This window comes from Apis dorsata, unplaced genomic scaffold, assembly GCF_000469605.1.
Source record: "Apis dorsata unplaced genomic scaffold, Apis dorsata 1.3 scaffold_896, whole genome shotgun sequence".
Taxonomy (NCBI): domain Eukaryota; kingdom Metazoa; phylum Arthropoda; class Insecta; order Hymenoptera; family Apidae; genus Apis; species Apis dorsata.
The window spans coordinates 18,305-33,424 of NW_006264011.1; the positions used below are offsets into that span (position 1 = coordinate 18,305).

The 15,120-nt window shown below is 21.3% G+C and overlaps 2 protein-coding genes across 4 annotated transcripts in view; both read left to right on the forward strand.

The window, feature by feature from the left end:
* LOC102677502 overlaps positions 1–9,798 on the forward strand; it is a 27,173-nt gene extending 17,375 nt beyond the window's left edge. The window contains exons 14-27 of one of the 3 annotated variants that reach the window (XM_006623454.2): positions 107–227; positions 328–515; positions 634–766; positions 879–1,096; positions 6,100–6,209; positions 6,698–6,870; positions 7,083–7,472; positions 7,620–7,859; positions 7,949–8,047; positions 8,184–8,335; positions 8,519–8,714; positions 8,780–8,928; positions 9,026–9,184; positions 9,289–9,798. In XM_006623454.2, the coding sequence (XP_006623517.1) occupies positions 107–227; positions 328–515; positions 634–766; positions 879–1,096; positions 6,100–6,209; positions 6,698–6,870; positions 7,083–7,472; positions 7,620–7,859; positions 7,949–8,047; positions 8,184–8,335; positions 8,519–8,714; positions 8,780–8,928; positions 9,026–9,184; positions 9,289–9,409 (2,449 nt within the window). In that variant the 3' untranslated portion in view covers positions 9,410–9,798. The remainder of the gene's footprint in view (positions 1–106; positions 228–327; positions 516–633; positions 767–878; positions 1,097–6,099; positions 6,210–6,697; positions 6,871–7,082; positions 7,473–7,619; positions 7,860–7,948; positions 8,048–8,183; positions 8,336–8,518; positions 8,715–8,779; positions 8,929–9,025; positions 9,185–9,288) is intronic. The other 2 variants (XM_006623455.2, XM_031514113.1) reach the window with 2 other exon arrangements.
* A 1,673-nt stretch (positions 9,799–11,471) lies between these two features.
* LOC102677821 (cilia- and flagella-associated protein 70) overlaps positions 11,472–15,120 on the forward strand; it is a 9,558-nt gene continuing 5,909 nt past the window's right edge. The window contains 10 exon segments of the mRNA XM_031514124.1: positions 11,472–11,946; positions 12,265–12,457; positions 12,555–12,725; positions 13,092–13,357; positions 13,438–13,614; positions 13,692–13,792; positions 14,083–14,213; positions 14,295–14,446; positions 14,558–14,712; positions 14,873–14,996. Coding sequence (XP_031369984.1) covers positions 11,842–11,946; positions 12,265–12,457; positions 12,555–12,725; positions 13,092–13,357; positions 13,438–13,614; positions 13,692–13,792; positions 14,083–14,213; positions 14,295–14,446; positions 14,558–14,712; positions 14,873–14,996 — 1,575 coding nt within the window. The 5' untranslated portion in view covers positions 11,472–11,841.

Below are 15,120 nucleotides of genomic sequence, written 5' to 3' on the forward strand. Positions count from 1 at the left end.
AACTTTACAAAATTTTTATTTAAAAAATACTCATTAAAATCACAGCTTTGAATGGATTAAACTTTGAATAATAATAAAGATTAAAAATACTGGAATTAATTAATAGAAGCTGTGGAACTATGTATCAAAGAAGAAAAAATAAACAAGAAAATAGTACAAGTATGCATTATGACAATTGCCGCTCAATGAAGAATCTAAATAATACAAATGTAGATTGTAATACAAATGTAAGCATTTGAATTAACAAATAATTACATAATAATTGAATACAATTTACAATTACAAGAATGATACAATAAATAGAATAAATGATAATAAATATTATAGAATGTCGACAAACATACGAATCAAATAGTTTTGGATAGTAACTCCAGATTTTATCAAAAGTTTATGGAAAGAGATCGACATTCGAGAAAATCTGACATCAAATCTAAATATGTGCGTTCAAGTTCTATAGAAAGTCATCAACCATCAAGAAATGATCATCAATCACAAACATTTATTATGTACAATATGTAAGTATTGTCTTTATAAATAAATGAAAGAAATTAATTTTATGTTAATAATACCTATTATGTGATATCTACATCAATAAAACTAAAAAATTTTTTTTTTGTTTTATTAATTTTCTAGGTACAATACACCCTTACATCGAGAAAGGCGATTTATGGATGAAAATTCTTTTCGACCATTACAAAAGACTCCTCCATATAGTAAAATAGATTTTATTAGAACCGGCGAAAATAATGATAAAAATTTATCATATGTAAATACCATTATTTTTATTAAAATAATATTATAATATATATTAAAACTTAAACTTTACAATTTGTCAATTTTTTTTTAAATATTTCAATAAGATATGTTTTCATTCACAGATGAAATCTTATCGTAAAACAAAGGACGCAGCTGCTCAAAAAGTTACTGATGTTGAATTAACATCAACAGACGCTCAAACTAGCGAATATTTTCCTGCGATAAGCACTGAAACTCCTTACAGAAGAAGATTACGTTCATTATCACCATCTCAATTATATCATCGTCAACAGTTTAGAACAACTTCTAACGAGGTTCATGCATTATCTATGTTCGATATGTAAGTAATCATTAATTCTTTACAAATATTTTATGCTTTTCAAATAAATATTTATTATAAAATACTATATCAATTTAAAAATAAAAAAGTATAGATATATTTATGCATGATATTTATTAATTTTCTTTTTTAATTTTTTTTATTAATTATTTTGTATATATTTTAAATTAAATCAATAGATTGAACTTCATAAATAGTATTTTCATATTTATATTCATAAGTAGTAATTAAATCGCACTTGTTTGATAATAATATTATTTTACGAATATGATTAAATATAATTAATTATATATAAATACTAGTAATCACTTTTTATAGGCAATCTCAAATAATAAATAATTGCGATTATTAATAATTATAAATAATTAACTTTAGACAATTCTAAATATTTATAGAAAAATATAAATATTTAATATTTATGACGATATAAATATGATCAATATATAGATAATTGATAATCGCATAACAAATTTTATATTTAAAATTCGAAAAATTTACAAGTGAATAAAAAAAATTTAGATATTTAGAAATACATAATAATTTAAAAATTTCAAGTACATAATAATTCAGATAAGAATTAAAATATTCAAAAATTTAAATAAAAGCTCAAGTAGTCGAGAATTCATATATCACACATCAGTAATTTAGATATTTTTAAAATTTTAAATATTTTAAAATTTAAAAATTTCTATTATAGAAGAATTCTGACACTAATTTAAATATTTCTAGATATTTATATATTTACGTAAGAAATATACAAAGTAAATTCGATAATCATAACTAATATATATCTATGAGTCTTATTATACCTCACTTTACAATTAGTGACGCTATTTCATGGTGGTATTATCACTAACTTTGTATTAGTGTCGATTTTCTAGTTATTCTTTGCCATTGTCCCTTCAGGAAATTATTATTTTCACATATATGCATGGAAAATTACTGCACTGTAATCACTGATACATTGCTAGACGTATCGTGCAATGTTTTATGACTTTTTAACTATACTTCTAAGAAGATGACAAATGCACAATTTTTATAATATTTTTATCGTAATATCATTATATATATAACACCGAAGAAATTTCTTAATACATTTCTAACACCGAAGAAATTTCTTAATACATTTCTAAAAATATAACAAATGACTTTTCAAGAGAAAACTTTACACATTGAATCGATAATATCGGAACGAATCTATTCTGTTTACTCGATCGATTTCATAGCAGAGTGCTAAATTGAATGTGAGTCAGAACTTTATCTTTTATCCTTGAATCGTTTTTAAATAATAACAATTTTATTCTCATGGTATTATTAATGTTTTTTAAATTGATTAAATTTAATTTTTTTTAAAGAAATTATTTCAGTAATAATTTTTAATATATTATATAATAGTTTAAATTAATAATTATTAAAAATTAGTTTTAAGTTATTTTATAGTATGAAGTTTAACTTCATAGAATGATAAATTTAATTTAAAATAATTTTGAAAAATTTTAGTTCATTTTAAGAAATAATTATATAATGCGGAAAATGAACAATAATGGCTTTTTCTTTGATCTTATTTCTATTTATTTACGAACAGATCGTATCAGAGCATCAAATTTGCAATTATATTTCAATTTGAATAATTTGAACATTATGAATACAATCTACATAACAATTAAACTCGTTAAGATTAAAATTTTTAGAAAAATTATATAATTTAATATAAATAAATAAATATAATTTAATTATATTTAATTTAGATCAAAAAATTAAAAATTTATATACATACAAAATATATGATTAATATATGTATATGATTAGATCAATATAAAAATTCATAATTTAGAGATCATAATTTAAAATAAAAATTCTGATTTATATACATATATAAATATTATCATAAATAACTATACTACATTAAATTAATAATTATAATGATATTAAAATAATGTGTGATTTAAAATATAATGATATGATAAAAGTAATTTGATATTTTTATGTTGATATGAAATCTATATAATATATGAGAAACATCTGACACTTATAGCAAGTTCATAGTAGAAGGTTAAATCATAAGGTTAAGGTTAAGATATAACGGATCATTTCATAGCATTTTCCTGTTTTATTGATAATATAATATTAAATTAATATTATATAATATTAATAAAATTATATTATATATATAATATAATAATATTAATATAATATTATAATTAATATAAATATAATATTAATATAATATTATTCATAATATAATATTGATAATATTAAAAGAATTAAATACAAAGATCAAAAAGATACAATTAAAAAAACAATAAAAAAAAAAACAGAATCACAATTTACGATATTTGTTTATTTTTACTTATATTTATAATACCTATACTTATAAAGTTTTCAGCTAGGTGTCCGAAAGGACTTGATCGGTCAGTGTATAGTTATTCAGTATGTAGTATCACGGCACGGGGGGACCAGAGGGGGTGACCGGAATGGAGGGAGCAGCAACGGTCAGCATTGAGACAGCCGACGTTTACGCTGGGGTACAGTCGTGCGTGCGTCGTTATTTGTCGCGTTATTGGAATTTCTTTTTATTCTCTTTTTCGATTTTTTTTTTCTATTTCTTAAAGAAACAAAAAAATCAATCGATCGTGTGCTCGAGCATAAATTTTCATTTTGATCTATTCGTTAAAGTGATTCAAAATGATTCGAAAATTAATCGTACGCGATTATGTGCTCGAATGTGATTCACTTTCAGTCTAATATCGTTTAATTATCGCGATATTTTACACCCTATGATGATCGATCGGTGTGCACCGATTATAGCTATCGAATTGATTTTATTTTTATACTTTTGTCTTTTTTTTCAATTAAAAACAAATTTTATAATAAATATGGAATATTATTTATTATAAATGTTGTACAAAAAACAATGTTAAAAATATAAGATAATTAAAATTAATTTAATTTAAAAAATTAAAAAAAGTGTTATAATGGAAATATTGAAATTTAATCGGAAACTTAATGAAAATTATATTAAAAAGTATTTTTTTTAACTGATATAAATATTTTTTTTATTTTATTTAATATTCATTTTATTATATAAATATTCATTTTATTATATAAATTTATTATTTACAACACATGTTATATATCTATTTTTATTTGCAATTATATCCAATTTTTTTTCCTATTATTTTAATATCTAAAAAAGTAAAAAAAAATTAAAATACATAAATATAAAAATAAAAGAAAAGAAATTAAAATAGAATATATTATTTTTCAAATAAATATAGAATATTTTACATTCTCTGAATTCTAAAATATTTATTTAAAAAAAACTTTGAATTTTAATGAAAGCAAAATTCAATTTTATATATTTTGTATAAATTTTTTATTAATAAGTTCAAAGATTTTTATTATAAAATTATATTTATATTTACTATTAAATACATGTGTTTATAACAAAATAACAAAATATAACATAACAAAATATTTCGATTATTCGTTATTTAGAAAGATTAAAGAAACAAATTTATAATTTTTTGAAATATTAACATTTATTTCAAAGTTTTTTCAATTTTATTTAAATAAAAATTATTCATCATTTATACTATGTAGATTCGAAATGAGAATAATTTATTTATAATAAATACTATTTTAAAATAGATGATTAAATTAAATATTTCTTAATTCATGTATAAATCTCATTAGATGGATTTTTAAAAATATCTTTCTGTGTTTTTAATAAATAAATAAAAAAATAAGAAAAATGTTATATATGATTATTATATAATTATATATGATTATTATATATTATTATATTATACTACATGATAATAACTTTTATTAATTAGCATAATAAAACTTAATAAAACTTTATAAAAAAATGAAAAAAAATTTTTTATTATAATAAATGTTAATATGATTATTATTATTAATATGATATTATTTCATAAAATTATTCATGGATAAAAATTTTTTAACGATTTAAATAAATCTTCTAAATAATTTCATATTGAATTTATAGCGTGGATAATCTAAAAAATTCATTAAATTGCAAAACACGAAGAATGCGCGCGTGCGTGTTAAGTTGATATAATATAAAAATAACTTCAATAAACTGTACAAACAACGTCATTAGCATGACAAGAACTTTCGATCGTGATTGATAAACCATTATCAATCGAAATGATCTTTAAGTACTGTGCCTGGCCAGAAGAGGGCAATCAGGGCGACAAAGCCATAGTTTTGAAAACTAAAGAATCGAATTCGATCGAAAGAGATCAGAATTTCAATGAAGAATCTCGTGATCTACGAAAAAAAGAATATAAGATTGCAAATACTATTCTTCGTTATTGTCCATGCGCTTTCCGATGCAGACAACCAGTGGGCATTGAAAAGGAAGACGAGGATTCTATTTTAACCATTGTTACTACGGTTAATACCACACCAGTAATTCCTTTAAGATCGAATCCTAGTAACGAAACAATGTACGTTTTTTAAATTTCGCGAAATTTGAAAGTTTTAAATGCAAAATATAATTATCTTAAATGTTATAATAAATATTGAACTTTGAAATTTAATTTAAAATAATTCGAATTTGATAATTTAAAATAATTGTTTTAAAATTATAAATGAATCAAGAATAGAAAAAATAAATATAGTATATTTGATCTCCTTTTTTTTCAATAATAACAAATTTTAATCATTTCGAAGAATAATCAGATATAGAATATACCATATTCCCATAAAGCACCTGAAAATTTTAAATATTCTATATAATTGTGATATGATAAATGAAAGTTAATAATATCTTCTTATAAACAACAGATCATTTATAGTTTTATGTCCTGGATATTTATTAAGTTTATATTTTATGCCAGAAAAATAGCTATATGTTCAGAAAACTATAGCGTGAATATCTGATGAATCGATACTATTTTTTATATTTTCTTCTATAAAATACAGAAACTAGAATATTTTTTAATTATTATTTATTATCAAAATTTTTGTTTCAGAGACAAAGCGGTAAAGGAAGAAGAACATAACGCAAAAAATAAACGTTATTTTTTGCCAGATGATCATTTTGGAAGAAAAACATTGAATGTGGCTCAAACACAATATGAAGGTATATATAAATAATATAAATAATTTTATATTACATTCAAAAAATTTAAAAGAAAAATCATCCATGTGTATAATACAATATTAATGATTTGATATTATTTTAACATGTAAATATATATGTTTTATTCATAAAGACATTGATTTTTTCTCAAATGATCAATATATTATTACATAAATCGATTATAATACAAGGAATGAATTAAAATTGTTGAAGTTTTTGAGTAAACTTTTAATCGTTAAAAGCAAAACGTTTAGGACGCTGTAGGACGATCGAAAGTCCACAAACTGGAACGCGAGGTTCTTAACCTCGGATGAACGTGTAAAGCATAGGGTGCAATCAATACTTTACCCGTAACATTTAAATTATCTAAACGAACAATTTTTTATAAAGAAAAATTAAAATTAATTTTAAAAAAATAATAATTTTTTTTTAATTCGTTTAATTAAATTTAATTAAAATTTAATTTAATTAAAAAATTAAATTTTCAGTGGATGACCAAGAATTTTCATCCTCAGAAAATAATGATCACCAAGATAGCGAACAAGATGTGCAGAATACCCAAGATGATAGTGATTTCAGATCTACACCTGAAGGACAAAATGTGGATACAGCGTTTAATATTATCACCGGACAAATAAGTCCTCCTGGTCGAGATTTTATTGTAAATATTTTTTTTAATATTATTATATATTTATATTTTAAAAATATTTTTTTAATTATTAGAATAAATAAAAATAAAATAAAAATTAGAATAAGATATATATTTATCTAAAAAAATTAAAATTATTTGAAATAAAAAAAATTGAAATTATTTGAAATAAAAAAATGTAAATGCAGGAAACTATAATTCAATTATAAAAATTTATTATTTAGGTATCGTTGGATAAAAAAATCGAAACTGAAATAGAAGTAAGAAATATATCTATCGATGATGACAGATCCAAAGATTGGAACAGTGATGAAGAATTAAAATTTAAAGATCGAAATCGTACAATATCCAGAAACTCAGAATATGTTGAATACTTCGAAAAAAATCAAAATGAGAACGAAATTAGTATTTCTGATGAAATAGAAAAAATAGACGAAGTTGTTTCTGTTTTGGCAAACAAGAATTTACAATCAGACTCTGAAAATGAAGAAACGTTGATTTCAAAAAAGTCCGCCAGTTCACAAAAATCAAATCGATCACCAAGTAGAAATTCTATTAACTTCGAGACATCGAAATCATCAAGATGTGATTCTCGAAATAGTCCACATAAATTGGTTAGTTAAAAAACATGAAAATAAAAATTATAATAATATTATATAAAATCGAAAAACATTTATTTAATACATTTATTTAAATATTAGTTCAATGATGAATAGAATTTTAAGAGTGTATATTTTGTTTATATCATATTTTTTTTACAGAATTTTGAATCCGAAGACAATGATTCAATAGATTTAAATAAAAACAAAGCTATTTCCTCTACGATACAGCGTGATATTATTCAATCAGAAGAATTAAATCAATCGCGAAGAGAATCGAAATCAGAAGAATCACCAGCCATCATTATTGCCTCTAGACCTCACTCATCTACCGAAATTTCTAATTATATTGAAAACCGTCTAGAAACTAGTACTCAAATAGAAGTAAATGATAATCTCAGGGTAATATATTTATTATAATAAATATTTAAATAAAATTGTTTTAAATTTCATTTAAGATTTTTCGTATTTTTATTGTTCTTTTTTAATAGTTTTTTAATGAATCCAATGAGAACAATCATTTGGAAGATGGACAAAATAAAGATAGTTCCAGTGAGACGAACACTGATCCAGGAATTTTAAAAATTGAAGTAATATTTTCGTTTTAACTTTTGCTAACCTTCTATTAAATATTTTCATATAATTCTTTAATATAAAAAAATCTCTTTTAAAATTTATTTAAATATTTTAAATATATTAAATTTATTAAATAATTTTTATATCTAGACTCAATCTGTAGAACCAGAATCCACAACCAAACGAAAGCCTTCAAGAGTTCCTCGCATTACAGTACGCTCGCGAGGCCGAAGCAAAGGAAACTTGGAAAAAATAAAACCAATAGTACAACAATGTTTTGTTCAACTTGAGAATAAAGACTGGTAAATCATTGAAATAATTAAAAAAAAAAAAAAATAGTTAGAAAAAATAAATTAGCATTTATTATTTTATTTAACAATATATATTCAGTTTTTATTATTTAATAGAATTTAATGATAAATTATAAATGATAAATAGATACAATTAATTGCAAAGAAATTGTTAATTTCTTATTTTTCATACAGGGAAATTATTATGAAAGCATTGAAAACATTATCCCAGATTGCAAAGCAACAACCTGAATATCTAGACATATGTGCCGCATCAACGATAAATCGACTTGTAGCTCGTCAAATAAAAAGTCTTCGCTCTCAAGTGGCGCGAACGGCATGTTTAGCCGCTGGGGATATTTTTAGTTCTCAGATTCGTGGCATAGATCAGGTATAAATTATTTTATTTTGTGTTCATTAAATGCTTTATATGATATGAATTTTTATTTTTAATAGGAATTCGATGATATAGCTGGATCATTGTTACATAGAACAGCGGATACTAATCGATTTCTTCGATCGGATAGTAATGCAGCATTGGATCGAATGATAGAACATCTTCCTCCTCATAAAACAATCACGGTTATTGTACAATGTGGTGCAAGGTGAATTATATATTTATTATTTATGAATATAAAAAATTCATGCGATTAATGATGAAATGAAAAATTAGATGAAAAAATTATTTATACTTTTATTTAGCCATCAAAATGCTATTGTAAGAGCTGCTACAGCTAGATTGTTGGCTTCAATAGTCGATCGGATAGGGCCGGAACATACTTTAATTTTACCGAAGGATGTAAGGGATAAATTGCTTTCTACAGGTGCAAGATTATTAATTGATGGAAATTTGGATGCTAGGTAAAAATATCAATTTTTTTTTTTAATTAAAAATATAAATTATTCCATAATTACATTTTACAAAATGATTTATATTTTTAAAAATTATTATCATAATTTTTCAGAAATCATGCAAAAAAGATGTTTCGAAGGCTTACACATTGCGAAGGATTTCGAAAAGCTCTTACAGACGCTGTACCGGAGACAACTTTGAGACACATTGACAAAACCTTAAAAGCCCTTTAGTCAAATAATTGATCGTGTAATCTTGCATGTCGCTTCGCCATCTGGATCTTGTTTAATCAACGAAACTGCTTCTTGTGAAAAATGAAATTGAAGCTGTTTATGAGTTTCAATGGCGTATTCGATACGATCTTCGTGCACGGGGAAAAATTAAAGAATTTTATTTAGATTATGAAAGACAATTTTTTTCACATTATTACTATTTTTTCCTCTACGCACGAACATATGTTTTCTTCCTTGACGCATAAACCAAATGGAAGAAAGATGAAAGCATGATTGCTCTGTTAAATGACTGATTTGAATGTTTCAAACTTTTTGATACTCTGATGTATGTCTGTATATTTCTTTTTTATACCGCTGTATAAGCAGCATACATATTTAGAAACCAAAAAGAAATTTATTTACATAATGTGAATTTTTAATATTTTATTTTCTGTAGTCAATGTCATTTTATTATAATGTTTTGCATCTGAATTTTTTATAAAATTTAAAATATAATTTTCAAAATATCAGACTAAAACTTGATACAGGAATTTTTAATATAATTTTTTATATTTAAAAAAATTTGTTGTTTGTTAATAAACAAATAGTTAATTAAAATTTAAATATATGAAATTCACATTATGTAAATAATTTATGCTCAATAATAAAATGTAAACTTTATTCTAAGAAAAAAACAAGAAATATAATAAAATAATTTTTACGTCACACTTTTAAATATAAAAGATAAAAAAGTTTAAAGTTACAATTCTATTCTGGATACTTTATTTATCAATTAATGTCATTGTTACTTTCAGAAATTGCTTTCAATAATTCTTATTCAAAATGTTGTGTCTTGAGAAATCAGAAACATTTAATTATAAAAAATTTATACGGAGTTATGTTAATGAAATTTATGAAATTATATACAGATTAATATAATGCAATAATGATGTACGAAATATAATGATGTCGGAATACTCAATTTATTAATTAAATGAATTATAATTTATAGTAATAATTTTCTTGTATAAATAATATTTATATAAAGTTTTAAAATTAAAAATTTTATTGATTCAATTAAAAATACAGAAATTATGGTATTTCCAATGTTTTAAATTTGCAATTGTTTAATAGACATTAGATATAAATTTTAATAACATAAAATTAATTAGATGAATTACGGAGTGAAAGAAAAAATTTATTTAAAAACTACAAATATTTGCACGTTTCTTTATTCAAACAAATATTTGTCATTATACTGCAATTATTAATAAAATAAAATATGATATGCGTGAAATATTTTACTAAAAATAAATTATAAATAATATAAATTTAATTAATAATTCGCAGAATTTCGATAAAATTTTACTTTTTTTTTTTTTTTACTTCACCAACTCTTCTACAAGAAGTTGCAGGAAGAAATTATGATTAAATTATAATTAAAGAAAGGTATACATTGCTTATGGCAATGATTCCATTTCAAAAAATAAAATTTTTTATAATTTATTCAAAAAATAATATTACAAATATTAACATTAAATAATTGGAACATATCACAATTTATATTATAACATATATATTATAATATAATAATAAAAGTTATTAATTAACGATAAAAATCTATATTCATTTTAAAATATTTTATAAATTTGTTATTTAATAATTTCTTTAAATATGATCAATATCAAATTATCAATAAAATCAAAATATTATTACTAGTTATTTAATATGAAAAATATTTTTGAATTTTATAAATTATTATATTTTATATTTATTTATATAGTCATAGAAAATTATTTTGATATTATTATTATAATTTATAAAAAGCGCTACAAATTTGTAAATATATAAGTAGTTATGTACAATATGAAAGAACAAACAATTTTATGTGAAAGACAAAAGAAAAAAAAATTGAATCCTATAATTAATTAATAAAAAGTATAATTCATTTAATTATTATGCAATAAATTATTTTTACGATATTTTTATTTATATATCGTGAATTTTTAATTATACCTGTATATATTTATTCATTGTAAAAAAAAGACGTAATATTAAATATTGAAATTAATATTGCATAAGTCAAAAAATAAAATTAATAAAATATTATTTCAATATTGAAATTTATAACATTTAAATATTTCATATTTTAAAATAATCGTCATCGAAAGCTTTATAACAAGTCAGTTCCGCATCGACCGCTGTATTGTTTAGACGCATTGAAGTTCCGCGCGCTCGATTTTATAATATAATTTAAAATTATGTACGAATTTCGTATTTAAAATATACATGTTTTATTTACGAATGTGATAATTTAACGCTTTTTTTATTCGAGAATATCGTATTATATAATCTATTTTTTGAAATTAATCTTTTATTAAATATTCGTTCTTTGGCATTTCTTTTTATAAAACAATTGAAGCATTGAATTGAAGTAATTTTGATGTTATTAAATGTTCCAGAAAAACGTTATTCCTAAAATGGAAGAGTGGATACAATGGCAAAATATAAAAAATGAAAAAAATATCGAAATAATTATACATGCTATTGAAAATATTGTAAGTTTTAACAATGTATAAAATTTTTTTTTAATATAACGGATAATCTTTTCTTTAAATCAAAAATATATATACATATTTAAGTGAATATAAATATTTAATTAATATAAAATTTGAATTTTTAATTATATTTATTAATTATATTTATTATTATGTATGAAAACAAATAATTTTATATAAATTTTTGTCATATTTTTATATGTATAAAATCGATATATTTATTAAAGTAAATAATATTTATACAAAAAAAAAAGATTTTTAATAATTCAATTCGTATATATAATAATATATATAACAATACATTATTTAAAAATTTAGTTCAGAAAAGAGGATTTAAATATACTATTCATAGTGGAACATAATGGTACTGTTTTGGGAGAGAGTGATCCAATATTAATCAAATCAAGTTTTGATGAATTATCCATTTCTACAATCAATTTTAATGTTAATTTACCAATTATTCCCACTGATAAAGAAAATGTTAATTCAATTGTATCAATTCCTATACTAAGTAAAAATCAATTTATATTAATTCATTTTATATATCTTATAATTATATGATAAAACTGCTTGCAATATTAATACATGAATTTCTAATATTAATGTAGTTAAAGCTGTAGAAATAATAGAAAATGATGAGGAATCTATACAATCTATTTCAGAAGAATTTAAGAAAAATGAAAATAAAAAAAAATCGATATTCAGTACAAAATCTGGATTATTTCCTACATCAAAATTATTTGGAATATGTAATTTTGATATAATTCCAATTATATTAGGTAATTAAAATAATTTTATTCTATTATTATTATTATTATTATTATTATTATTATATTTATAATTTTTTAAAACCAACAAATTGATATTATACATATGTGAATTATATGAATTAAATTTTCTATTTTAATAATTTTTACATTTTCATTGTTTTATATTTAACAACTTTAAAAATTTCAAAATTTTCAAATTTAAAAGTTTCAGAACTTATAGGAATTTCATATCTTCAAAATTTCAATGTTCAAAATTTTCAAATTCTTAATTTCAATTATTTTAAATTTTATTTTAAATTGCAAGATTTTAGTGATAAAAGCTTTGAAAAATTCGAAAAAAATTTCAATTTTAATTCATAATTTCAAATTTTTTAGGTGAAAAACTGTTCTCTGAAAAATTAATTCTAGAAACACCTAATTTTTTCTTTGATGGTAATTTAGTATCATGGCAGAATCTTCCACGTTTAACAGTAACAGCTTCACAGAATCATCTTCCAGTTAATCTTTCAACATTAATCACTGATGCAAATAATGCATTTAATTTATTCTATATCACAGTCGAGAGTATATACAACATTCCAGAAACTTTTACGGATAATTTCAAATATAAAGCTGGCACGATAACGTATACCGATAGCGAGGTATATTTTTATAGTAAAATTTTTTATTAGTATTTCTACTATATTTTTTATTATTTTATGATTTTCACATTTCATTCCAGATTCCAAAAATTTTAATTTTCGATCAAGGTATATGGACAAAACACCGCGATATCGAGAGAACAAAACGATGGAATACTTTGCGTTACGTAGAAAACCGTGCTCAATTATCGAAATACAAACTAGATTGTGATTTTACGGGAATTAGAAATGAATTCAAAAAACAATTCGATTTAGCGGTATAAAAATGAAATAAAATGTTAATATCTATTAATAGATGCATCTTTTATTGATAATTGTTATTATTAATTTTTAGAAAAAGGTATCCCAAGATATACCACGAATAGAATGGAATTCCATGATTCGTTATGTCATGTGGGATAAAGGACTTCAGACAATACAAGATCATATTATGAAGTATGAATCTGAATATTTTTTACAATTTGGTCAATATTATAATGATAAATAATAATAGATTCAGTAATAGATAACAGAAAAATAATAATAATTAATAATAAATATTTTAATAAATTAATAAATATTTTTTACATAATAATAATTATTTGATCATATTTATATTTATATTTATATTATATATATTATATTAATACTTATATTTTTTTTATTTAATAATAATTATTTATTAAATAATTTTTATTATTATCATATATGTGGAAAAAATTTATTAGAAATGACTGGTTTTACAGACACAATTTATGGCCTTTTCAATTTGAAATAACGACAGCAGCTTCGCCAATGAAATTTAAAAACGATTTATCAGCTAGGAAACAGTTGTATCAGTGCTACATCGATATTTCGGAACTTCTTTTTCCAGGAAGTAAATTTTATCATATTCCAATATAAGAGTATATGTATATCTATGAAATTTTAAATATGTTAAAAATTATATTTTATGTAGGAACAAGTTGTCGAGCCGTAGGCCAATTGTATACGTATAATCCAGCAGACTTATCGGAAAAATTAGGAGTCGATCAAAATATCTTTGTTCTCGAATTATCACGTAAAGACTTAAAAGAAAAAGACAAAAAAAATAAAGTCGAAAAATCGAAGGTAAAAAAAATATAAAATATAAAATTATAAATCACAAATTAAATTATGATTTAATTAAAATAAAAAATAATAGTAATGAAATATTTTACTGAAAAATATACATAATTTTAGAATAACTCGCAATCGAATCAATCAGAAATCGAAGTAATAAAAAGTCAAAGTGAACCAATATTTAATGAAAATGGGGAACCTACAATTGTAGTAGTTAACATCGAATTCTACGAACCTTTGGTTGCTTGTAGAATAGAAGAGGATTTCACATATTTGTAAGTCCAAAGATCCTATTTTATTATATTAATATAATTTTAATTTTATTTCGTGAAAATTTTCACAAATAAAATATTTCTCCATTCAAAAGAAAAAATTATTAATTATAATTGATAAAATTATTATCTTTATTTAATTTTTAATTTATTTTTAATGTAGGATAAATGAAATAATATCTAAAATGGAAAAAAAACCGCCTTATGTATACTCTAGTAAGATAGCAGAAGAACAATATAAACATTGTATTCAAAAACTGGCGGAAGTTCTTACAGAATCTTATCGAGTATGAAAATGTTCAATATTATATAATGATATAATGATAAAATTTTTTTATTTTTTATTAATTATTAATTATTAAAATTTTTATTTTATTTATTTTATTTCTTTTCTATCAAAAATTTATAAAT